The following is a 26,035-nucleotide window of genomic DNA, read 5'->3' on the forward strand; positions in this document are numbered from 1 at the left end:
AACCTTGTTATCTCGCTTACAGGAATGAGTTCGTATTTCACAGCCCGGTGGGCAAGGGCCGGATGCTGCACATTACCCCTTTCCCGCTCCCTCCGGAAGGAAGCACCGGACGCGTCTCCTCCATTCTTCCTCTCAATTCTTCCCTTCAATTCCGCCCTCATCATCTCCCCTCCCCTCAGCCTTCGGCGCCTGCGCGGGGTCGCGCTGAGAGCGAGCTGAGGTGTCCGTCAGCGCCGTCCCGGGAGCCGACGAGAGCCGGTCGTGCAGGGAGCCGACGGGTACGAGACGCTGGTAATAAGGTGAGGGGGAGATGCGCCTAACGGCGGGGTGCGGTGGGACCGGGGTCAGTCGTGGAGGGAAGGGTGAGGAGGTGGATGTGTGTGGTGGGATAACCGGTTTCCGGTCGGGTTCCGGTTTAAAAGCCTTAAGAGCGGAGGGGGGTTAGCATCTGGTATGTGGAGGAGACATTGGCTCGGCTCCCGAGGCGCATCTGAAGGAGCATACAGGGAATTCCTCAGCGGGGTTAGCTTTTGAACATCAGAGGCGGGACCTGGGGATGTGATCCTGCAGGTAAGTCTGCTGGTGCTTAATGTTGTTGTGGTGTCACTGGTATGAAGAGGGACAGTTGCACACCTGAAAATTGTGTGTTAGGTGGAAGTAGAATCACAGAATTGTAGGATAATGCTTGGTTGGAAAACACCTTTAAGATCATCGAGTCCAACCATTCCCCAGCACTGCCAAGGCCACCACTAACCGATGGCACAGAGCCTCGTCTCCACAGTGTGTGAACGCTTGCAGGGATGGTGACTCCAGCACTGCCCTGGGCAGCCTGTTCCAATGCCTGAGCACCCTTTGGGGAAGGAATTGTTCCTCATCTCCATCTAAACCGCCCCTGGTGCAGCTTGAGGATGTTTCCTCTTGTCCTGTTACTTGTTCCTTGGGAGAAGAGACAGACCCCATCTCACCCTGTCCTCCTGTCAGGCAGCTGTAGGGAGCGATAAGGTCCCCCCTGAGCCTTCTCTTCTCCAGACCAAACCGCCCAGGTCCCTCAGCCGTTCTCCATCACACTTGTGCTCCAGACCCTGCACCAGCTCCTTTGCCCTTCTCTGGACCCACTCCAGCACCTCAATGCCTGTCTTGTAGTGAGGAGTCCAGAACTGAACCTGGTATTCAAGGTGTGGCCTTACTGTATTGGGCTCAGAGATTATAAATCAAGAGGATGGATGTAATGTGCAGCTGTTCTCATTGTAACTAAAGCTTATGAACAGCCAAGTTCCCAAGGGACACCTGAATTGGTTTAGTAGAGCTCAGTTTTCAACAGAGAGGATTAGAGGAAAGTGAAAGTTTGATGTCATGGACATAGCTAACGTGAAAAAAAAACCAAAAAAAAAAAACCAAAACAAAGGCAAAACTCCAGTATCTGCTGATAGCCTTTAAATATTTGCACTTTTTATCAGTAAGGTTGGTGGTTATGTGACATGCTCTTTAAAGATTTATTTTTTCTCAGTAACGGGGTGATGATTCTGTAAATCTTCCATTGTTAATTACAAACATTCTGACTAACTTTAGAACACTGAAAACCACACCTTTTGGGTTTTGTATTATTCTCTGTTGCTGTTCAACTTGCATAATGCTTCTTTAACACTGAAGTAGGTCACTTTTCATCCAAGATGCTGTTACTGTCAGTGAGCCTTCTTGAGAAGCACTTTCTTTAAGCATGTTTGATCTTGGGTTTGGTGTTTTGGGGTATTTCCTTCTCATTTCTCCAGCAGCTGTATTTCATTTTCACAAATACTTTTCAGTTAGAAGTAAAAAACTTGTTCCTTCAGCTTTGGAAGGGCTTTTCTTTTCTCTGTAGTTTGAGTTTCCGCATTCTTTTAAGTAATACATAGGAAAAAATAGAAGTTGAGGGGTGCTTGATTTCTCTATTTTGTTCTATGATCCTAAATCTAATTTGCAGGATTGAGTTGGGGGAAGTTGGGTTTTGCTAGGTTGAAGGTATGCTTGCAGATTCTGAAGTCTGTTGGGATGACTGCCTATTTTGATGCAAGAGTTTAGTTTCAAACCTATTTGTTTAGGCAAATACATAGTCGAGAAGTCAGCCCACAGGTGTGCAACAGGGCTGGGTGACTTGAAATAAAGACATAAAAAGACATTTTTATGCTTGAGAGGCTGTAGGTTTTGTGCTGTGCATAAATGTGACCTTTAAAATACTGTAAAACAATGGGAGGGAGCTTCCATGCCTTTTTTCTTCACAGTTTTTAACATATTTAGGGGGTTTCATAAGCATTCTGTCTCAGGTTTTTTTTTCCTCCTGTTGCATATGTACAAGTAACATGCTTTACAGCCTGTATTGTATCATCTTCTTGTCCTTAAAGCAGTACTGCTGCCGAGAGCAACAACTGGGTAATACTTTTTTTGTCAGGCAATGACTTGTGGTGTGGAGATATCACATATTCTACTTCAGGTAATCCTTTTAAACTGATATCACAATGATTCTAAATGTACGCAATTATATGTAATGGTAAAAGTTTTGTATCCAGTGTTAGTGGGGCATCTGCATCACTGATCTTGTGTCTCCCTCAGTCCTGTAGTTGGCTTCTGTACTCTTGAAGCTGATTTTACTCATGGGTGAGGTAGGGAGGGGTAATACCTGCAGTGATGAGAAGTGAAGGGAAAAGAGCCACTTTCCCCTACTCTGCTTCTGAGTTAAGTATCATCCCCTTGATCTTCTGTTTTGTTCCTGGAGAGAGATGGAGCCTACTGCTGCTTGGGTGAGGAGGAAGAAGGTTGTAGAGGGATGGGAGCTCTTTAACCCTGAGGATGTAGGATAGGAGGAGTCCACATCACATCTCACTTTTTAGTTCTCCAGACAAGATCTGGTGAGATGAGGAAAAGAGGTTAGTAACTGAGTGTGAGGATGAGTGATGCTCATCAAGATTTCAGGCAGAGGGAGATAGTGCTGCTTGTCCAAAAAGTTTAATAGTATCCTGATTCTCAAGGGTATGCTTTTAGAACTACTTCCCCAAGACATTGAGTATAATTGTTTGGTGGAAGTGTTGGAGCAGTTTTGAATTCTCAGATGCTGTTCTAGAACATAATGCTTCCAAAGGATGTGACTTAGAGGGCTTAAAATGTATGTTTGAAAACTTTCTCCTGCACAAAAACCTATCTGCAGATTGTTTGAAAATCAGCATAGATGTAAATTGTCTCTTAAGATGGAAAAGGTCCTGTGCATTTAATATCTTCGCAAAGTCACATCATCTACACAGCTTCTTGATACTTATCTTTGTAGTAGGCACCAATGGTTTGCAATCCTTACTGAGATAAGACTACAAGAAATAATCATAAAGTAAAATCTGTTCATGCCAAAGGAAGCTTCAGCAGGAATTTCTTAGCAGTTCTCATGCTGAAGTACCTTCATGAAAAAACAAGAATGGAATTCTGTTCTTAGTTGTGCTTTCATAATATATGTACATCTTATGTTTTCTTTTTTTTTTTCCACAGCTTTATTCATGGGTATTTGTAAAATGAAATTCATAAATTTGTTAAGTAGCCACAGTACTTCTTACCTCAGCTTCTTCCTTTATTGCTTTAGCTGTCTGTGGTTAGCACTTTGGTTTAAAAAGCATATTGTGAAATACTTAAAGCTGAAGTAAGAATCTACACTGTTGTAATACAGTGTGTTTCTCAGATCTTGGCTTTTTTGTGCAGGACAGAAGTGAGGGAGGGATTTGGCCAGAAATGCATTGAGGTTCTTTTTTGTGCAGTGGCAAGGTCTCTGACATGTGGCATCCATACTGACACGTGCCAATCCAGCAAGGGGACAGCTGCCAGAAAAAGGGAGGGTATTGCAGAGTTGAATCACAGAATGGTTTGGGTTGGAAGGGACCTTAAGATCATCCAGTTCCAGTGCCTCAGCACCCTCATAGTAAAGAACTTTTTCCTCATGTCTAACCCGAACTTCCCCTGTCTAGCTTTCCATCCACATGAGATTCCTGTGTTCACACAAACCTGTTTTAGTGTGTGCTTTTTCAGGCTATTCCACTGACTTTGGAGGGGAAGGTGTTTTAAAATGTGCTTAATTTCTTTAAAAAGTATTGCCATGGTAAGCAGTCAGGGAGTTCCAGGCTGTGCTAGTTCTGTTTGCTGTATGCCTTGATCCATCTCTTTGCACTCAGTCTGACAGTGCTGTGTCCTTTACAGTGAGGTCAGTGGCTCAGCTGTAGTTGTGTAACAAGAGAGGCCATTCATAAATGTGTTTCTTGGCCTGGAGAACTTAGATTGCATTTCCTAGTATAAAATCAGAGTTGAGTACATCTTAGGAAAGTGAAAACAGCACCCACTCAGTTGGCCTGGGCTTGGTAATGATATTGGGCCATTTGCAGCAAAGGCTCTCTATGTGCTTAATAGAGAAAACATAACCTTTTCCTTTGGTAATCTCAGAAATCTTAATGTGAAGTTTTAGGTGCTGAGTATTTACTAAGAGTTGAGCCTCTGTTTTTATAAGTGAAACATGATTATGGTAAAGTGTCTTCTGCTTGCTCAGCAAATTGTCTGGGAATGTTAAAAGTAGCCGTATATCCACTGTCTAATATTTGAGAGAGTGGCTGGGGGGGTGGTTCTGGCAGCCAGAAAACCAGCAGCGCACATTGGAAGGACAACAGACTTCACACACACTAGTGCTCAGGGGCTGTTTTTTTTTCCCTGTGTGTTCCTTGTGGAGCAGTTTCTCAGTTCTTTGACCATAAACCAAAGCAGGTTGGAACAGGGGAATAGCGCTCCTCATTTGGGGTAATGTTGGGTAGAACAACAGTGGCATCCCTGTTAGAGATAGGTGAGATACTGAGACACTCCTGTTTTCTTACCTTTCCTGCATGTCAGTTACACTTGTATGCAGAGTTTTCTTTCAGTGCTTTTCTGCTAGGATGTTCCTTTTGTATGAAATGGATTTGTTGTATTTGCCTGCTAAGCCTTTCCTCGTTTACGTCTGTTCTAATCACTTTTTCCCTGATGCCCACAAACAGAGACAATATGTAAGAGAAATATCTAGTTTATTATCCTGTTTGGGCTGGGATAGAGTCACTTTCCAGTACACAGCTGGCACTGTGCTGTGTTTTTGACGTAGTATGAGAATAATGTTGATAACACACTGGTGGTTTTCAGCTAGTGTTTATACTAAGTCAAGGACTTCTCAGCTTCTTATACCCTGCCAATGAGAAGGCTGGAGGGGTACAAAGAGTTGGGAGGGGACATGGCCAGGCCAGCTGACTCAAGCAGGCCAAAGGGATATTCCAAACTATATGATGCCATGCTAAGTACAGAAACTGATGGGAAAGCTGGTGAAGGCTACTGCTTGGGATGCTGACCATCAGTTGGTGAGTGGTGAGCAATTGCACTGCTTGGTTTGTATATTCTAATTATTATCATTACTGTTATCATTATTTCCTTCCTTTTCTGTCCCATTAAACTGTCATCATCTCAACCGATGAGTTTCCGGACTTTTCCAGTGCTCTGCCCCATCCTGCTGAGAGAGCAGCTGTGTGGTGTTTAGTTGCCCTCTGGGGTTAAATCATGACAGTTTTTTCCTGGTGTGTTGTGTTTTCTTTATGTTCTTCAGTTTGTGATTCAGGAGTTGGAGCTGCTGATTCTTCTGTTCCTTGGCACTGTGTACCAAGCAGTTATCAAGTCATAAATAGCAAGAAAAGAGTGTGGAACCACCACATCTGCTTGTATTCTCCACACTGGAATGTTTTAGTTAGCAGTGGCTGTTATTCTAATCACAAATGCACCTTGGTCTGTTTCTTTTGAACTCATATACTTCTTGAAAATTGTCTGGCTTGAGACAGCTTGTGGAATGCTGCCACTTATTGCCTGGAAATGGATATTATTATTCTTCTAAAATAACTGTTCCTATTCAACTGAAAGCTGAGCTACTCCTTTGCTGCTGGTACCAGGTCTTCAGTTGGGAAGGTTAGATGGAGCCTTACAGAAGGCTGCTAGATACACTGCTTGCCTCCTGATCTGGCTAACCCATGTTTGCATGGGAGCCACTGCAGTGCAGAGAAAGGATAGTTTGGGGACTGGAGCAGAGCCGAAGAAGAGACAGTGAGAGTTGAGAGCTAGGGTGGTCTGACTTTATGCGGCTGACCAGTTGAAACATAAAGGAGTCCTAAAGGTTTGTTCTGTACTACTAGGTGTCTGAAACAAGAAATTTTCCCCAAAACTCTTGTGCCATCCTAGTAGTAAGTAAGACCTTTGTGGCATAGAGGAGGCTTAATGGGGGAGCTTTGAAATATTTACCTGCTCAAAATGTACATATCGCGCACAGAGCTCAAGCAAGCTTGAGTTACAGGAGATCAACACGCGTCATGAGGCTGTGCCTATCCTTTCTCTCCCCACCTCTAATACAATCATTCTTAGCTGTGTACCCTGTTTGTACTCAGGTCTTATCCTTTCTATGTCTTTTGTGATTATCTGTATGTTGACTGAAAGCATGAGAAAATCTCACCCTTTACCTGCTAGAGATGTGCTCAGAAATTCCTCAAACGTGGATGCAATTGAAGGAGGTGTGTTTGTCAAGTTAATACAGGGGAGGAGGCTTAGGTAGGTTGGCAGCAAAGCTGTTCCTGGTAGATGTGTGCCAGATCAGGTCTCAGCCAGCACAGTAAACATTGCACTGATGCTGCCCTAATTGCTCTGGACTGGCAAGATGGCAAAGAGACACCTCTGTTGTTTCCATCCTGCCAGTTTGCTAGAGGAGTGTTATGGGGCAGTGGTGGGAGAAGCACCAGGGAAGGGACAACCTTGTAATAATAACATATATTGTGAAAAGACTGGTCAGTAAGCTAGGCTTAAAGTATACACTTCTGTCTGTGGTGGTACTGGCTGGGTGCTAACAGAGAAGAGTGCCTGGGCTTCACAAGTATGGACAAGAGGGTGGGCAGCTTGATGTGCTTAAGAAGGGCATCTCTAACATTAAAAACAGATAGCAAAAGGGCTGAAATACGAATTGTTGTTTGCTTCTAGGAGCAAAAGCTTTTGGGCTGTGGCTTGTTACAGTGATTCTTTGTGTGCAGCCCTGCTTCTGGCACAGTGCAGTCCAGATACATCATAGTACGCCCGAGCTGGCCCTTCTGTGCTAGGGGGAAAGGAGTGAGCTGTCTGCCATCCTGGGCTGCTGGGACTTGCGCCGTCCCACATGCCCCCCTCCTCTTGGAGCTGGGGAAAAGCAGGATGTGTTGGCTCTTTTTATTTGTCGTCTTGCCAGTTTTGTGCTGACTTTTTCCTGCAGCATGTGAGAGGTAACAGAAATCTCTTTATGTTGCGGGGTTTCCTGCATGTAGAGTGTCTGTGCTTGCATAGCTTTCTCCATACTACTTGGAGTGACTACTCTGCAGGAGGGAGGAATGTGGCAGCAGCAGTAAGTGGTTTAGTGTGCTTGCTTTATTTGTCTTGAAATCTTAAGAAGTGGAAGGGGTATTTGAGGGTTGGGTTGCTTTTGTTTGTTCTGCTTAGCTCATGAATTCACCATTTCTCAGTGCATTTAGTGGGGTTTTTAATAGGAAGAGGTAATAGGATTATAAGTCTTATATAAAAGAGGTGTTAAAAACTATTAGCTTCATGCTCTACTACAAATCCAGTCTACTGAAAAGAAGGAAATGCCTGTGAAAGGAGCAAGTTTTGCGTTACGTGAAACTTGAGGGCTTGAACTCTCTTGAACAGAAAAGCTCATAAGCTGATGCTGTACCTTTGATGCTTTCTACCTTGTCAATTGTAAAGAATTCTTTCTTGGGGGGTTTAATGAAGAAGATTTGGAGCAGCATGGAAAGCCATGGCAAAGCTAACCCATTGCTGCTTTGATTTTGGCCTAGATAAAATACTAACTAATAGTCTGCAGAGATAAAATACTAACTAATAATACAGATCTGATAAAGGCAGTGCCAAGAAACTCTTTCATGCTTCATTTCCTGCTTGAACTTCAGGAGGTTTTAAAAGTTAGGTTGAAATGAATCTTTCGTGCTGCTGAACCTGTTCTTCTATCTGTGGAATTACTGTGTGAGCTGGAGGAAGTTGAAGGGCTTCTGAAAAACCCTACATAAGAAACCTGTCTTTACTGGGCAGTATGAAACAGGTAGGGTCAGAAAGATAGTTTGTGTAAGTTTAAAACTTAAGTTTCCATGCAGCAAATGACAGGATCTCTCTGGAGCCTTCCTGAGGCTGAATTGATTTAAATGAAAGCACGTGAAAAGTAACATGTAGGCAGTGTGTTCTCAGTGATTATTTATACTGTTACAAGTAACTTTTCTCCATAAGTGATCATTTGAATCTAGGTTTTAGCATAATCATCAATTTATATCTAAAGACATATCGGGGGAAGTAAGTGTTTGGAAAATGAGTTTTCACCTACTCCAGTTCCATACCAAATCTTGTTCATGAGGTTACTTTCCTTCACTACTGTCTAGCTCAGGGCTACCAGTAATCAATCTTCCTGCTGATAGTGTCTTTGTCTACCTATGAATTCAGCTTAGATCAAAAGGAACAACCTTCAGGCTACAATTTCTGTGTATCTCTGAGCTTGGTAATGCTGGTGGCTCCAGTCAGGCTTCTAAGCAAATGGGTACATTGACCCTGTAGCCCTTATGTGGGAAACCAGCTTGTATGTGTGTTACTCACTTGCTCTGTGCTTGAACAGCATGTCATACTCCAGTGTATGTGTATTTCTGAATGAAAATGGATGGGGTTCTGATGTTCCTACTTTGCTTTGAAAGATGCTTTGTCCAAGCTGGAACCTTGCTTACTGTTTTGGGGCAAGTTACATCTTTATGTTCATGCAAACAGGCTCAAGGATCAGAGCGGAGCACCCTGCTCATGGAGGAATCGGAGCACTGTATGTCTGATCAGTTCCTGCAGGTAGCCTGTTCTGAACAGTGTTAGGAGCTTTGGAGCAAGCAAACAGGGACTGGCATATGCTTCAGAAAACCCAGCAGGCCACAGACCTTGTGTTGGCAGGCAAACTGCAGAGCTCAGAGACAAGTTAATGGTATAGATGTGATGCTGGGGAACACAGATCATGCAGTATTTATGTGCCTCAGTATCATCGTAGAATCATAGTTTGGGTTGGAAAGGACCTTAAGATTATCCAGTTCCAGCCCCCTGTCATGGGCAGGGACACCTCACACTAGACCTGGGGTCACCCAAGGCTCTGTGCAGCCTGGCCTTGAAACTGTCAGGGATGGAGCATTTACCACTTCTCTGGGCAACCTGTTCCAGTACCTCACCACCCTCCCAGTAAAGAACTTCACCTTATATCCATCCTGAACTTCCCGTATTTTAGTTTGGACCCATCACACCTTGTCCTATTGCTACAGTCCCTGATGGATATATGTAGAAGTGTGTTTGCAGTGTCTGCACAGAGATGGAAACCTTTCTCATTTCTTCATTGATTTTTGGAGTTTTGGCCAATGCCATATCTGGATAACTATGTGGGTTTTTGTTTTGGTTTGTTTTTGTTTTTTGTTTTTTGTGTTTTAGTTCAAATTAATTTTCTGGATTTAGAAATGGGTACCATGGTGTTTTTAACCGTGTGCCCTCCTAGTCAGCTGTGACTTTCCAAACCAGCTTTGGTTGTGCTTCACTGAGAACTTCTTTCATAAGAACAGTTGCACTTTCTGTTTCTGTGAAAGTTTCTTGATACCTGAGATGAAGGTCAGATAGAGCTAGGGTCAAGTTAGAGAACTATGAGAAGAATTCAGTTGCACCATAGGTGTTTTCCTACCCATGTTTGAGAGCTACTCACCGAGTTATAAAGTGCAGGAGGAGAATGACATTTCCAGTGTGTTGGAAGTTATTGTGTGTAGCAAGATTTGTTCAGTATTGAATTTTGGATTGAACTGTGGTTTGCATGTGTTTTAATGTCTCACTGAGTGATCTTTTTCTTGCCCCCAATATATAAGGTATGATTTAGAGATAAAGATGACAAGAAGGGCTTCTCTAAATACACAGGTAACAAAAGGAAGACAAAGAAAAATGTGGGCCTATTGCTCAGTGAGATAAGGGACTTGGTTGTGCAGGATATGGAGAAGGCTGAACTACCAAATACCTTTTTTTGGCCTATTTTTTACTACTGAGGCTAGGACTCAGAAATCCCAGGTGTCAGAGATGAAGGAGAAAGGCTGGAGTAAGGAAGATGTACCCTTGGTGGAAGAGAATCACTTAAGCAGTCAGGGAATACTTGAGTGAACTGGACATACATAGCTTCATGGACCATGGTGGAATGCACCCATGAGTTGTGGGTGAGTTCCCTCTGCATGATGTCACTGTGAGGAGACTCTGGATAATCTTTGGCTCATCATGGTAACTGGGAGCAGAGCCTGAAGACTGGAGTAATGTCACTGTACAATTAGATGCTAAGGACCACCAGGCTGTAAAGTGGCATGGGAGGAAAGGATTTAGTGGAGGTGGCACCAAGCTTTCTTCCTTGTGATTGAAGTGGATGTGAAGACCCTTCACTGCTGGTAGTAAGGTCACTGAAAACTCTTCTGTCCCTCTCTTAGAGCAGTGCTGTGCCTTGCATGTGGATGGAGAGAGTAGGTTATACCCTCTGTGTAGTGCCTGCAGGAGGAACAGCAGCTGCCCATTCTCAGTGAACCCCAGGAAGTCTGGGCAGTCCATTGAGTAGTTCATCTTGTCAGTCTTAGGCCTGGCTCCCACATCCATCCCTGTGAATCAACAGACTTTTCCAGAAGACACCTGGACTAAAGTAGTGGGAATGTACAGTTACTGTCTTCTTTGTGCCTGGGTATCTCATGTATATGTTGAAAGTTGTTATAAAATAACCTTCCATGTTTTGGTGTTTCTTTTCTTTGATCCAGCCTGTTTTGTGTGCATTGGCTTTAATCACTGCCTTGCTTCACTTAGCCTCAGTCCTTCATTTTCTTACATGTGGCAGTTTTCTTGGGTGTTCTCTATATCAAAGGTCTCTTCTATTAAAATGTCATTCTTTCTCCGCTATGAGCGGATAAGTAACAGACAAAAGTATTTGCATGGTAACTTTATAATGTGATGGCACTGTAGGAAAATGGAGCTCTCGAAGGAGGGCAGGAAGCAGAGCAAAGGATTGGAACCTCACAGACCTAACACTGCAAAACTGAACCTTTCTCTTGAACAGTAGCAGATTTGCCTCCTGCAGCAGCATGAGAGGGGAACACTGGGCAAAGAGCCACTGGCAGGCAGCAGATACAGAGCCTCTGATGCTAGTCAGATACTGCAGGATGCACACTGCATGGTGCAGAGCAATGGAGCATCAATAATACTCTCTTTCAGAAGAAACCAGTTGAGTTCTGGAGAGAATTCATGTGTTTTTCATTTTGGGTGGGGGGAGCTAACTCATAGCCAGCAGAAACTTACAGCTGTTGATAAGTTTTGTAAGAGCAGAAGCACTGAAACCTGGCAATACACAATGTACTCAGACATAACATGGGGTAGTAGCTGCACTTTCTGTTCTGGAAGGAAAAAGAAAGAAAAGTTGGGAGTGGAGAACAAAGCAGGAAGGTGATTTGCCTAAAATCATGCAGCTGGTTTGTGGCTGAGCTCAGTGTCTTTGTATCTGATCAGAAGTTCATACTTACTATTCATGTTTGGTCATAAGCTGTTTTCCTTAAGGCACAGCAGTGGAGAGAGGTAGAAACTAACTCCTGCCTCTTTTTCTGTCCAGGTGAAGTCCTGTTTCCTGACATTTGAAGAGCAAACAGCCATCAGGGCTCCATGAATTGCAAAACTGCAGCAAGTGTGGCAGCCCTACCTACCTCCAGCTTTACTCCTCTACTGTGACATCCTTCTTGGGACCTTCGGTTTCATCCCACCCTGGCTGCTTAGCAGCTGCCTCGGCGTCAGAGCTGAGGAGGCAGCTAGTGGATCAGGGAGAATCATGGCCTTGAGCTTGTATGTCTTTCACCTCTTCTATAAGTTCAAAGTGCTGGTGCTTGTCACTTTGTGTTTGATGGTGCTATGGGCCACAGTCAATTACTATGTGGACTCCAGACAGGAAATACCTAAAGCTAAGATGATGGTGGAGGATTTCAGGAAGGTGACTAGCCTGGAGGACAGTCAAAAGGAAGAGAAGATGGAAACAGTTGCAGAAATTCCTACAGTGAAATCACTTCAGGATGAGTGCCCAGCTCTGTCTCCGTACCTGAGTAAGTGATCCTGCTTTCCTGCCTTTTCTAACAAGTTACACCTGACTGGTTTTCTTCCTACCATTTTACAGTTGGACACTTTTCCTGTGAAACAAATACAACACAACTAGTCCCAGACACTTCTGGGTGAGGAAGTGACTTAAATGCTGGGTCTGGCTGGGACAGCAGCCCATATGGTGTGGTGCTTTGCATTTGTGGCTCAAACAGCTTTGGTAACACACCAGTGACTTGGCTACTGCTGAACAGTGTCTGCACGATGTTGAGGCTTTGTCCCTTATCTTGGCCTCCTAATGTTTGGTAGGTTGTTGGTGGGCAAGAGGTTGGGAGTGGACACAAGCAGGATAGCTGAGCTCAGCTGATCAAAGGGATATTCCATATAATTTCCCATGCTCAGCAATAAAAGCTTAGGAAAGGAGGAAGTGGGGTGTTCATGGCTACAATGTTTATCTTCCCAACAGCTTTTTCTTTCGGTCTTGGTATTGCTGGCAGCACCAGGCTTCTGCTCTGTGCTATCACGTCACTGTTGCTTTCCTCTTCTTTTTGTGGACCTGATTAGGGATTTGTTTGGGAAGCCAGATTCTTCCCTCTTCACTATTGTAGTCCAAAAAGCTACTGTCTCAATGCACACCCCCCTTCCGTGCCCCAAAGATGTGTTTGCTGAAGTGAAAGCACTGCAGTTGTAGCCATCACAGTGACCTGTGATGTTCTCTTCAGTGGGTTTGCTGAACCCAAAGGGGATGAAATGATGACTCAATGCAAGAGAAGTGATGAAAGTCTGGCTAGAGGAAGCCTTGGTATGTTTTATCTTACCTTAAGCCAATAATGGTTTTGTTCATGCTTTAAGTAGAGATGGCTTCTCATGGCCACAGTCCTGTGTCTCTTTCCACTTCCTTCTCCTCTGCTTTGCCCTGGCAGCCATTTCAAGCCAATTCTCCTTTTTGATTTTTTTTTTTTTAATTATTATTTTTTATCATCACTTTTAATCACTTTAAGCAACTAAACACTTGATACTCTCTTCTTCCACTGCCTGCATAATATCCTTGTGGCACTACTTTTCTCTTGGAAAGGCAGGGAAACCAACTGGGGCTTGATCCTGGGTTTCTTATGCTGTTACAGAGTTAGATGCCTGGACTAGCCACAATCATAAATAACTGGGGAAAGCTTCTTGTGCTTCTCCTACAGTTGGTGCCAGCAAACTCACCTTCAAAGCATCTCTCACACTAGAAGAAGTGCAAAAGGAGAACCCTCAGGTAGCCAAGGGCCGGTACCACCCTCCGGAGTGCGCAGCACAGCACCACGTGGCTATCATCATCCCACACCGCAACCGAGAGAAGCATCTGCTGTACCTCCTGAAGCACCTCCACCCCTTCCTGCAGAGGCAACAGCTGGACTATGGCATCTATGTTATTCACCAGGTGAGGCTGAGATGTGTTTGGGGGTGATGTTCTGCAGGCCAAGGAGACGCTGCTGCTTCTGCTGGCTAACATCAGTCCTCCAAGTCTGTTTCCAGCACTTGCTGAGGGATGCAGTGGTGCATGCAGCCATTGCTAGTACCACTGCAGGATCTCAGCTGCTGTTAGCAAAGCTGGAAAGAATTAACAGTGTTTTCAGCTGGTGTCCATTTCTCAGTCTGACTAACTTACTATTCCTAACTTAGCATTCAAGGTTAGCATCTTTCCCATTACTAATGCAGCTCACTTCTCCTGCAGCATACACATAGTAACTATGCTGACATGTTTTCTGTCTTTTCATTTGGAGTTGTTTGGATTGAAGGCCTCAGTTTGTATCCAGCTTTACTATCCCATCTGCTTGCTGGCTGTCATGTTTAGCAAGCTGTGTGTTGTACTCACTTCTGCCAGCTCAAACCAGACATGACAGCTACTGCTTGCAGGTGCTTTACTTGCCCAGTAAGGGCTGTGGGCAGAAGTACTCATGAGAAAGCACTTGGTTCCTGAGAGCTTTATTAATTTCTTTGCATTCTTCCTAGTGTGCTGATTCAACAGCTAAAATTTGCATACACAGATTTGTGCCATGTTAATTTTCATCTAAGATATAGATTTCTCTTTTGTAATATGTTGACTTTTTTTTTGATCTTTCATTGTTTGCTTTCTGTTGCTGTCATTTATTTATATGTTCTGCCTTGAATCTAAACAGATTTTGCAGACAGCAGGAGAAAAAGGTGATAAATCAATAGTTTCTCTTCCCTTCTGTTCAAAGAGTCAGTCAGCCAGCATGAGGCAGTGCATTTGAGGTGAAAGCCTACAGTTCTGCTCAGTGGCACAGCAGAACAGCAGCAGAATTCATGGCAGGTTATATGCTTTGTCTGAATAGACTGGTCCTCACTTGTTTAAAGTTGTCATGTGGCCCATAGAGTGGAGAAACTGAGGCTTTTTTCAGACTTAGTGTGTAATCATACATATGATGGCTCACTCCAGCTGTCAACTAAGCTACCAGGAGAACCTCAGAATAGTTTGGGTTGGAAGGGATCCTAAAGCTCATCCAGTTCCAACCCTTTGCTATGGGCAGGGACATCTTTCGCTAGATCAGGTTGATCCAAGCCCCATCCAGTGTGATTCTTTATCTCCTGAAATCTGTGAGGTGGAGAACAGCTGATGGCATATTAGCAAAAAGAAGTAGAAGACTACGAAAGTTCTGTCTGATGTGAGCAGCAGTGTCAAGTTTGGACTTGTTCTGTCAGAGTTTTCACTTGGAAGATTGGAAGCTTTGGCTTCCCCTTTCCACGTAGATAGAAGCCCCCAAAACTGAAAAGTGGGTCTAACACAGCTCTTTGATGGCAAATCCATTTTTACTCTATTTAAGTAGAGTATTATATCTATTTAAGTAGAGTATAGTAGTATTTAGGTTTTAAGTATCTTCTGAGAAAAAAAATAGTTAAACCCAGGATTTAAGTATTAAAATACACAGAGCTGACTTGGGAGGAAGATAAGAAATGGGTTTTCTATATTTCTCTCTGAGCAATTGAAGGGCATACTCAAGTTCTCTTTATGAGCTAATTGTAACATCTTGAACATCATGTTTCTTTGCACAAATGTGTGCATAGGTGAGTGGAGTGCGGGAAAAAATGTGAGTTTATAATCAGTTGCTGAAGGGTGAGTAATTTATTGCTCAACTTAAGTTTGTCTTGTGGTTGGTGTTCTCCGCCCATAGAAACAAAGGAAGACAATTCTTTTCTCAATAAAAGATGAAAGTAAACTTTGCTATTTGCTCAGCATGGGGTCTAACATGTAAAATTCCCTTCCTGGACAGTCATTTTAGCTGGTGTTTGGCTGCCTTTGCACAGGAAGTGGGCAAAGGGAGGGGAGACACAACTGGAGCAGATGGTGTGCGCTTCACCTGCTCTTGATACGAAACACAAGTGAAGTTCTCTGCATGTTCTTTGCCAGTCATCTGAATTGTTCAGGTCATTCACTAGTCTGTTTCCATCATCAGGAGAAGATTCTCTGATGGATGCTTTCATATACTGGACTCTTTAAAACAAACAACCAAACACCCAAAAACCCCTCACGCAGAAATTTGACCTCATACATTTCGGGGAATTTTATCTCATTTTTTCTTGGAAAATTCCTTCCCTGACTCAGAGTGGAAGCAACTGATGATCCCTCTGTTAATTTCTTGGAGTGGACATTGGATTAGATTTCCCTCATGGCAGGTATGGAGCCATAAATCCTGTAACTCTTCTTTGTTCAGAGAGCACATGGCTGTTAGTGATGGTGAGCAAATTGCTGCTTCAGAGCAAAACATTACCTTATAGAACAGTAAAACATGCTTTGCATACAACTATTTTCCCTCCACTTAGCCTTCCCTCAGCCTTGGGAGGTCAGATTCTATCTCATCTTTCACTGAACCTCTCCCAGTCCAGGTACCTTCTAGCAAATGACCCCTTTCTCTTGAAAATTGCTTTTTATCTTTTGAATACACTGAGTTCTAGAAAATCAGAGAATCATAGTTAGGGGTGGAAAGAACATCAGGATCACCCAGTTCCAGCCCCCTGCCATGGCCAGGGATGCCTCCCACTAGACCATGTCACCCAAGGCTTTGTGCAGCCTGGCCTTAAACACTGCCATTTATAGAGCATTTACCACTTTCCTGGGCAACCTTTTCCATTGCCTTACCACCCTTACAGTAAACTTCTTCCTTATAAGAACTTCTTCATTATACCCATCCTGAACTTCCCCTGTTTCAGTTTGAACCCATCACCCCTTGTCCTATCACTACAGTCCCTAATGAAGAGTCCTTCTTCAGCGTCCTTGTATCCCCCTTCAGATACTGGAAGCTGCTCTGAGGTTTCCACACAGCTTCTCTTCTCCAAGCTGAACAGCCCCAACTTTCTCAGCCTGTACAACAAGGCCAGTAAAAGTCAAGTGAAGCCCCATGCTAGGGGGGCATAACACTGAGGTTATAGATAGGAGCTAAAAATGAAGAGACCGGCTTTTTATTTTCCAGTCTGCCACCTACTGTGTGAGCTGAGGAAATACAGCGAATTCTTCAGGCATTGCTATGCTCTGAACTGCAGAACAAGCATAAATCATCTGTGGCAGGTGCTCTGATGTGGATAAACTCAATGAGAATGGGAGTAATGTGCTTTGGGTTTGGCTTTTTTAAACACCTTCCATAAGCTTTGCTGACACACTGTATAGGGCACCAGTTTCTAAGCTGTTTACTGATACCTCTTTGTTATTTCTAAGCTGTTACTGATACCTCTATGTTATGCTATGTATGTATCTACATGCAGCCAGAACTCCGGGATGGGAACAGCAACAGTAGTGAGATTGTGTCATCCAGGTTGCATATTCCTGGTGCCCAGACAACCATAGACTCTCCGGGCCCTGGCTTTGTTTGTTCAGGACAAGCAGAGACAGAAGAAGCTATCTGTGTCATTGTGGTGCTGTAGCCAGTGCTATGGGCCAGCTCTGTGTGTGGTTACTGGCTGGAAGATGCGGCCGTGAATTATGTGATCAGAACAAATATCTGGGAGCAGTTCTGGTTCTAAAGGTTTGACACCTTCTTCAGAGGTTTTCTCCATTCTCTTCCACAGGCTGGCAGCACCAAATTTAATCGTGCTAAGCTGCTGAATGTAGGATACCTAGAGGCCCTAAAAGAAGCTAACTGGGACTGTTTCATTTTCCATGATGTGGATCTGGTGCCAGAAAATGACTTTAACATTTACACGTGTGGCCCCGGACCAAAGCACTTTGTAGTTGGCAGGAACAATACTGGATACAGGTAGGAAACCAGGAATATGGAAAAAGTACCAATTGGGTAATGCCATGTTACTGTTAATGTTCGTCTTCTGATGGAGCTCGGTGCTGTATCTACCCCTTCTCCTGACACCAGGTTTCTGGTGGTCACACATAATCTCTCTGGAGTGCCCTTGGCAAAATAGAACTGTATGGGCATCTCTTAAGTCAGCTCCATGGTTACCTGTACAGGTGATCATTGTAATCCTTCTGGTTTCTGGGGTGAGGTAAAGGGTGTTCCAAGAAGGAAGCAACATGCCAGAGGTTGTGCAGAGACCTGTCAAAGCTAGAAATGCATTTGCAGTTCCCTGGCCCTCGGGTTTGAGGGTGTGATCTTACTATAGAAAAACTTGCCACTTGTCTTGCTGTTGAAGAGGGAACATCTGATATGGAGAGCTCAAGTATGAGAATATGCCCAAGGATAGGGTTGTATTTAATGACATGGCTGGCCAGTGTCTCATACAGGCTCAGTTTGGGTTTGAAATGGGTCCCCTAAATGCTAGCGTGATGTGAAAAGTCAGGTTCAGTCCACCTCAGAGAATAAAAGGCTCCTGAGTCTGGTGAGTTTAATGACCAGAGTATTTCCTTTGAACTTGTTTCTTTCAAGATTTACCTCCTATGTCGTGTCATCTCAATATTAACTCCAAGTGGGCTTTTCAAAAGCTGATCTCTGTGTGCTTTGAAGCAAAGCTCTGCTTCACTTGTGGGTTTCCTTTCTTAAATACATGAGAGAGGTGGTGTGTGCAAATTCTTATGCAGAATACCATTCACTTCTCAGTCATTTAGTGCAAAATGGAGCAAGCACATATGAACTAGGCCTATGACAGGCTTTTGGAGCACTCTGGGTTGTAGACAGAATGTTAAGGGCTATGGAATAGTCAGTGCATCAAAGAAACAGAAACACTGCTTTGGGTAATGCACAGGCATGTAGAATCCAGGCTGATAACATGGCACAAAGCTTGAGGTGCTTTACTTAACCTCCTGTTCCTCAGTTTTACTGCAAGTGTTCTGCTTAGTTAAGCAGATGGATTCTTGCTTTTACTGCAGGATCCTGTTACTATAGATTTCCTCTGGTTTCTGCTGCTTGTGGAAAAGAACTGTTAGTTATAGGCTTGGTTTTTAAAGAGTACTTAAAAGAGTACTTTGAAGAGTATAAAGGTTTAAGCTTTGTCTTTAAAGGGTACAGATAAAATGTTGTGACTACCCTGTGCCAGTGTTCATTGGGATACTGCTGGTTTGAGTTTGATTCATACTTTCTTTTCTGTGTCACTGCCCCTGTTTACACATCCATGAAGTGAGCATAACAGCACTGTATTTGCAAAGGAATTCCTGGGTACATCTGAAGGAATTCAGATCCTGAACTGAGCTGAGACCTGGGGTTGAAAACCCAGTTGGGTGACCTCAGTGTTTTGCTTAGGTTGAGGTGAGCATACTGAGGGATGTCACTGAGATGTACGGAAGTTGTACATGTTCTGCATTAACACACAACATCCTGGGCAGGAATGTGGGTGCATCATCTATGGTGATGCAGTGTGTGGTAGTCTGGGCAGCTTTGGAGAGTCAGTGCCTTATGTTTAGGTACACAAACTACAGGTTTAGATACTTCAGAAAGGAGGGCTTCTGTACTAAAATTTTGAAGGTGGTCACATACTAGAACAAACTGCCCAGAGAGGTTGTGGAGTCTCCATCCTTGGAGATGCTCAGAACCTGAATGGACCTGGTCTTCAGTGACTTACTGTAGGAGACCCTGTTCTGAGCAGAGGGGATGGACTGCTTCATATCCAGAGGCCCCTCAACTTCTGCAGTTCTCTTGTGATGCTATGACAGGAGCACAAATTGGCCAACAAAACTGGTCTGAGTTTGGTTTCTGAGTTTGGTCTTGGTTTGGTTTCTTTGTTGTTTCGTGTGTGTGTGTGTGTGTTTAAATTAGGTTCCTGGTAAACCAGAAATAGCCATATAAATTGCCATCATCGGTACTTTCTAGCCCTGGCAATTTGTTCACCTCTTTGTATTCGCATCTGTCTAGCAATCCAAATGCAACCTGCAGCCATGCGCACATCACCCCTGGCAGTGGCAATGTAGTAGGGGCTGTGTTGTACTGCTCACCTTAAGGGCCCAGAAAGAGGAGGGTATCATAAACAGCAAGTAGAAAAATGGTGTACAAAGATAAACGTGGTATGTAAATATCTTTTAGAGCAGCTGCAGTTCCCAGGACAAAGAAGGCAGAAGTCAGAACTGAATCTCTTTTAGAGCTGAGCACCTTTACAATGGGTTACTTAGCAACTCACACTGTACCTTACCTTGGAGCTGTTCCTGCAGTATCCCAGGCCATGTGTGCCTGTGCTGTGATCTGGTTTCATTCCAGGTTTCTCAGCTTCAGCTCCAAGGTGGTCAGTGGCTTCTGTCATTATTGCAGAGCTTCTGCTATGTGAGTGTGTGGCTTTGTTCCTTTTGTACTCATGGAAGTCCTTGAGGTGAAGTGCTGCTTGCCTGGCAAGGGGAATTGTGTGAAGAGAGAAACTCTTGAAGAAGGAACCGTTCTCTCAGTTGGAGGGTTTAATCTTCCAGGCCTAGAGCAAATCACCATCCTCTTGTGAAAAGAGGAAGACAACCAGAGCAACCTCATGGGTCTGTGCACCTTCAACTGTGTGAAAGATACATCTAAAGCCAGAATTTCAGAAGACAATTCAGGGTTTCAGGGTGAGGTTTTCATTGTTGGTAGAAATTGACTTTTAATTCTTCATTCTCTTCTCTTGTGTATTTCTAGGTTACGGTACACTGGATATTTTGGAGGTGTAACTGCTCTAACAAGGGAACAGTTTGCCAAGGTGAATGGATTCTCTAACAACTACTGGGGCTGGGGTGGAGAAGATGATGACCTTCGAGTCAGGTAAGAAGTCAATCATGTAGGAAAGTTCAAGTTAGATATAAGGCAGAAGTTCTTTACTGTGAGGGTGGTGAGGCACTGGCACAGGCTGCCCAAAGAAGTGGTGAATGCTCCATTCCTGCCAGTGTTTTAAGGCCAGGTTGGACAGAGCCTTGGGTGCCATGGTCTAGTGTGAGGTGTCCCTGCCCATGGCAGGGGGTTGGAACTGAATGATCTTAAGGTTCTTTCCAACCCAAACCATTCTGTGAAATAAAAACCTAGAGAGAAATGATGCCTAAAAAAATAGAAATGGGATGTGACTTCCCACCTGGCCCCCAAAGGCAGAACACAACAGGAACGTTCAGTTCCAGACAGTGGGGATTTGGCCTGCAGGATGCAGTTATGTGCAGTTTCCTCTTTGCAAAGGTTAGGTGTGCCAGAGACCTTGTCCTCTTCCTGACAAGTATTTCTGGTTGGGTGCAGGGTTTGTTAGGTTTTGGGTTGGGGTTCTTTTTGGTTGGGTTGGTTTGGTGTTGTCACAGCCACACGGGATTTGCATTGTCACTTGGATATTGGTTATAACAGAAGCAGGAAGATTGAAGTCTGGAGGGTGATTTGCCAAAGAGACACAAATGTATTCAGTTCTAATGCTTTATAAGAGTGTGGGAAGGCTTTGCTTTGGTGGGATTGGGTTTTTTGCATTCATTGACTACCATGATTTACTCTAAGCACAGCTTAGTTTGTATGTGGGTGGTGTTGATTCTAGTTAACACAGTGAATAGCTTGAATTTTAGAAAGACTGCATCTATTTGCATGTGCCTTTTGTTCTTGTGAAATCCAGTTTTGCAGATGGGCCTTTCAAAGTAGGAGAAACCTGTCAGTTTGAGAAGTTGAGTGGCACAAAGGACTCAGCCTAATTCTTCTGGTGATCTTTGGCCCTTTGCTTAGAAGGAAACCTCTAATCCTGCTTTGCTGTTAGTGAAGGAAGAGGAAGGGGGCAAACAGAACACAAACCCAAAAGGAATAAACAACAGAATCACAGAATCACAGAATCCCAAGGGTTGGAAGGGACCTAAAAAGATCATCTAGTCCAACCCCCCTGCAAGAGCAGGGTAACCTACAGTACATCACACAGGAACTTGTCCAGGCGGGCCTTGAATATCTCCAGTGTAGGAGACTCCACAACCCCCCTGGGCAACCTGTTCCAGTGCTCTGTCACTCTTACAGTAAAGAAGTTCTTCCTGATGTTAACGTGGAACTTCCTATGCTCCAGTTTACACCCATTGCCCCTTGTCCTATCACTGGATATCACTGAAAAAAGCCTAGCTCCATCATCCTGACACCTACCCTTTACATATTTGTAAACATTGATGAGGTCACCCCTCAGTCTCCTCTTCTCCAAGCTAAAGAGACCCAGCTCCCTCAGCCTCTCCTCATAAGGGAGATGTTCCACTCCCTTAATCATCTTTGTGGCTCTGCGCTGGACTCCTTCAAGCAATTCCCTGTCCTTCTTGAACTGAGGGGCCCAGAACTGGACACAATATTCCAGATGCGGCCTCACCAAGGCTGAGTAGAGGGGGAGGAGAACCTCTCTTGACCTACTAACCACTCCCTTTCTAATGCACCCTAAGATGCCATTTGCCTTCTTGGCCACAAGAGCACATTGCTGGCTCATGGTCATCCTCCTATCCACCAGGACCCCCAGGTCCCTTTCCCCTTCACTACTTTCCAGCAGGTCAACCCCCAACCTGTACTGGTACATGGGGTTGTTCTTCCCCAGATGCAAGACTCTACACTTGCCCTTGTTAAATTTCATCAAGTTTCTCCCCGCCCAACTCTCCAGCCTGTCCAGGTCTCGCTGAATGGCAGCACAGTCCTCTGGTGTGTCAGCCACTCCTCCCAGTTTTGTGTCATCAGCAAACTTGCTGAGGGTGCACTCAGTTCCCTCATCCAGGTCATTGATGAAAATATTAAACAGCACCGGTCCCAGCACCGACCCCTGAGGAACTCCACTAGTCACAGACCTCCAGCTAGATTCTGCGCCATTGACCACAACTCTCTGCCTTCTTCCTTTCAACCAGTTCTCGATCCACCTCACTACTTGATCGTCAAGCCCACACTTCCTTAGCTTATCTATGAGGATGCTGTGGGAGACAGTATCAAATGCCTTACTGAAATCAAGAAAAACTACATCTACCGCTCTACCATCATCCCTCCACCTAGTCACTTCCTCATAGAAGGCTATAAGGTTGGTCATACATGACTTCCCCCTCATAAAACCATGTTGGCTGTTCTTAATGACCCCCTAAGCTCTGCTGGCAGAGCATATCCATTTGTAGCTTAAGTAAGTCTACATTGTTCTTCAGTGTTTATCCTTTTCAGTTGCTTAAACCAAACATTTTAGGGACATAAATTCATCTCCCTGGTGATGTTCAATGATTACACTGGTGAAATCAAGTGTGTTAAGAGTTAGGAACTTCCAAATGGAAGTTTTCCTCTGTATCAGACAGCTGTTATCTCAGGAAACGTAAAAGGACTACTGGAGGCCTGGGTTTGTCCCTTCTTAATCACAGCTGGGTTTTTTGTCTCCCTATTTCTATTTAGAGACACCAACTTCTCTTGAGAGATGGCTTTTATAGTGGTAGGGGATGGCTTGGTACCATCTTATTTCCCACCTTTGCAGGAAGTGTCCCAGTTAAGGTGCAAACAAAGGTGATGGTGGTGGTGATGTTTCAGATGCTGCTGTGAGCAGCAGGGCAGCAAGATTTACTGAGTGTCTCCACCATGTTTACAAGGGGCTTGGAATCAAATGTGATGCTTGCTTGTGTAACTTTCTAGTAGTTGAGGTCCTGGTGTAGAAACCACATCGTGTGGCCCACAGTGCATACTGCAGTGGGACTTGGCTCATGCCTTTCCTCGTGGGTGGATCTTGGACTGGGCTGGTTACAGAGTCTGCAGTGGGTAGGGAATGAGGAGCTGGTGTCCTGGTGGGTGGCCGTGCAGGGATCTTGCAGCCTTTCCCAGCAAAGGCAGCAGATGGCACCATCCCCTTTCAGTATCTTGAAGAACTTGGGGCATGAACGCCCTCAGGTCCTGCCGTTCTGAGTGTGATGGGCTCTTGTGGGCTTTCCAAAGCTGTGCATCACAGGGAGATTTTTCAGATAATTCGTTGCATTTATTTGATAATTAATTGTTACAATCAAGTCACTGGAAACCTCTCAGGGGCTTAGTTTCTTACAGGCTGGATAGATGGGCTGTGGCTAATAGTATGAGGTTCAATAAGGCAAAGGGCCGGGTCCTGCTCTTCAGCCACAACAACCCCATGCACCAGCCCTGGTCTGGGGAAAAATGGCTGGAAAGCTGCTCATGGAAAAGAACCTGGGGATGCTGAGTGACAGAACTGAACATGAGCAGCTTGTGCCCAAGCAGCCAAGAAGCCACCAGCATCCTGGCCTGTATCAGCAATAACATAACCAGCAGAGCCAGGGCAGTGATTGTCCCCCCGTGCTGGGCACTGGTGAGGCTGCATCTCAAATCCTGTGTTCAGTTCTGGGCCCCTCTCTACAGGAGAGGCATTTTGGTGTTGGAGTGGGGCCAGAGAAGGGCAATGGAGCTGGTGAAGGGTTTAGAGAACAAGTGTGATAAGGAACGGCTGAGGGACCTGGGGGGTTTGGTCTGGAGAAGAGAAGGCTCAGAGGGGACCTTATCGCTCTCTACAACTGCCTGACAGGAGGATGGAGTGAAGTGGGGTCGGTCTCTGCTCCCAAGGATCAAGTGATGGGACAAGAGGAAATGGCCTAAAGCTGTGCCAGGGGAGGTTTAGATAGAGATGAGGAAAAATTCCTTTCCCAAAGGGTGCTCAGGCATTGGAACAGGCTGCCCAGGCTAGGGCTGGAGTCACTGTCCTTGGAAGTGTTCATGCACTGTGTAGATGAGGCCCTTAGTGCCATGGGTTAGCGGTGGCCTTGGCAGTACTGGGGAACGGTTGGACTGGATGGTCTTAAGGGTCTTTTCCAACCCAGTTGATTCTGTGATTCTTCAATTCTTGGTTTCCTGTTGCTCCCCCAGCTGCTGACATGACTGCAAAGACCTAGGCTATTCCTTAATTCTAGTCATGAAGTTAACCCCTTCTGCTGACAGAGCAAAACTCCCGTGCTCCACAGATATATTAAAGCTCAACAGCAGCTCCAGTTGAGTGCCTCAGGTCCAACACTTAAATCCATGTGTGGGACTCAGGGTTTCTGGCACTGTTCTCAGAAACGACTTTTTCTTCATGTAGACAAATACAAGTTTTGCAGTTCTGTGCCAACTACTGAAAAACAAAAGAAGCTTTTTTAGGTGGTGGGGTTTTTTTCCCCCTTTTCAAGTGGAGAGCTATCAAGTGTAAAGGTTTTATGGCAGGAGTTGAGATGAACTTGCTGCAAAGCCCTCCCAGGTTAATACAGAGTAGTACTGACTAGACAAGACCATACTATTTTAAATGTGCTCTGTTGTACAATGTGTCCTTTAAGCTCTTCATGCTACTGTAGTAGCTACCTGCTATGAAAAGAAAGGGGCATCTGTCACCCTGCTGGGTCTGTTCTCCAGAAACACAACCCTCAGCCCCATTTCTCTGGCTAGATGGGCTGAGGAAGAAATGTATATGAGTTTCCTGCTGTTCTCTGTGCTTGCTTCCATGGCATCCACAAGAGATGAAGTCTCCAAATGTTGTTGTTTCTGTTTTCCTTGAGAGTTTCTTTCTAGGTGAGGCCTTGCTCATGGCACAATTGCTTCTTCCAGGGTTCACCTGCAGAAGATGGGAGTGATGCGGCCACCTGCGGAGGTAGCCAGGTATACAATGATCTTCCACAAGCGAGACCATGGTAATGAGGAAAATGAAGAGAGGTGAGTCAGGAACAGGGTTCCACCTTCCATTCTCTTAGTATGGGGCCAAGAGCTTTGTTCTAGGCCAAATGGGCATTTTAATGTCTGATTGTCCATACTGAGGACAGAAAAAGCATGATTTTATGTTGCCAGCAGTACAGAACAGCAGTAGCTCTGCTTCCAAGTTTACTAGTAGTGGGAAGAGAGCTCAAAACACCTCTCCTGTGCATGTCAGTGAAGATTTTCTCCTCTTTCTTCTCAGGATGAAGCTTCTAAGTCAAGTATCTAAAACATGGAAAACAGATGGACTGAACTCCTGTTCATATAAACTGCTCTCAGTGGAACATAACCCTTTATACATCAACGTCACAGTGGACTTCAGCGTGCAGCCCAAGGTCTCATAAGGGTGAGCAACACACGGGATGTGAAAATGGCAACAGATCTTCTTTGCTTGAAAGAGGACTTCAGTGGCACAGGAGAGTCTTTCTCCACAGTCTGATTGGGAATTCCCTTTTGTGATGGCTGGAGCTATGGGACCGGTCCTTGTGTTCTGCTGGGACATTCACAGAACCATCCTTGTTTGGGATGGGCCAGTGGAGGGATGTGAACCAAGTCTCATGGAAAAAACACTTGTTCTTGCAACTATTCCTAAGCTTCCTGTGGGCTTATTAAAAGCACAGGAATCCTTCACCAAATAACAGACTTGCCAAGGAAAGTTGCTTTTTTTTTCCAGCCTGAGATAAAACTGCCTGTGTGTGAGGGAAGGAATGATGGTCAGGGGTGAGGAGATGTTAAAGATCTCTCAATAAATACACTCCATTGACTGCAGAATGCTTCTGTGTTTCATGAGC

General features: G+C 44.6%; 2 protein-coding genes across 6 annotated transcripts in view; one reads left to right on the plus strand and one right to left on the minus strand.

Moving 5' to 3' along the window:
* TMEM39A (transmembrane protein 39A) overlaps window positions 1-95 on the minus strand; it is a 28,763-nt gene extending 28,668 nt beyond the window's left edge. The window contains exon 1 of one of the 2 annotated variants that reach the window (XM_065676333.1): window positions 21-95. The gene's annotated coding sequence lies outside the window, so the exon portion shown is untranslated. The remainder of the gene's footprint in view (window positions 1-20) is intronic. The other variant, XM_065676331.1, reaches the window with a different exon arrangement.
* B4GALT4 (beta-1,4-galactosyltransferase 4) lies at window positions 68-26,015 on the plus strand. 4 transcript variants are annotated; one of them, XM_065676337.1, is made up of 7 exons: window positions 68-299; window positions 11,717-12,197; window positions 13,380-13,612; window positions 17,254-17,441; window positions 20,223-20,345; window positions 25,101-25,205; window positions 25,447-26,015. In XM_065676337.1, exons 2-7 carry the CDS (start codon window positions 11,930-11,932, stop codon window positions 25,586-25,588), a joined length of 1,059 nt encoding a protein of 352 aa, XP_065532409.1. In that variant the 5' UTR covers window positions 68-299; window positions 11,717-11,929; the 3' UTR covers window positions 25,589-26,015. The 4 variants fall into 4 exon arrangements, with proteins under 4 accessions (XP_065532409.1, XP_065532410.1, XP_065532413.1 ...); XM_065676338.1 differs by lacking the exon at window positions 68-299 and adding an exon at window positions 466-570; XM_065676341.1 differs by lacking the exon at window positions 68-299 and adding an exon at window positions 2,443-2,467.
* The last annotated feature ends 20 nt before the right edge of the window (window positions 26,016-26,035 follow it).

The sequence above is a fragment of the Lathamus discolor genome, chromosome 4 (assembly GCF_037157495.1).
Source record: "Lathamus discolor isolate bLatDis1 chromosome 4, bLatDis1.hap1, whole genome shotgun sequence".
NCBI lineage: Eukaryota > Metazoa > Chordata > Aves > Psittaciformes > Psittacidae > Lathamus > Lathamus discolor.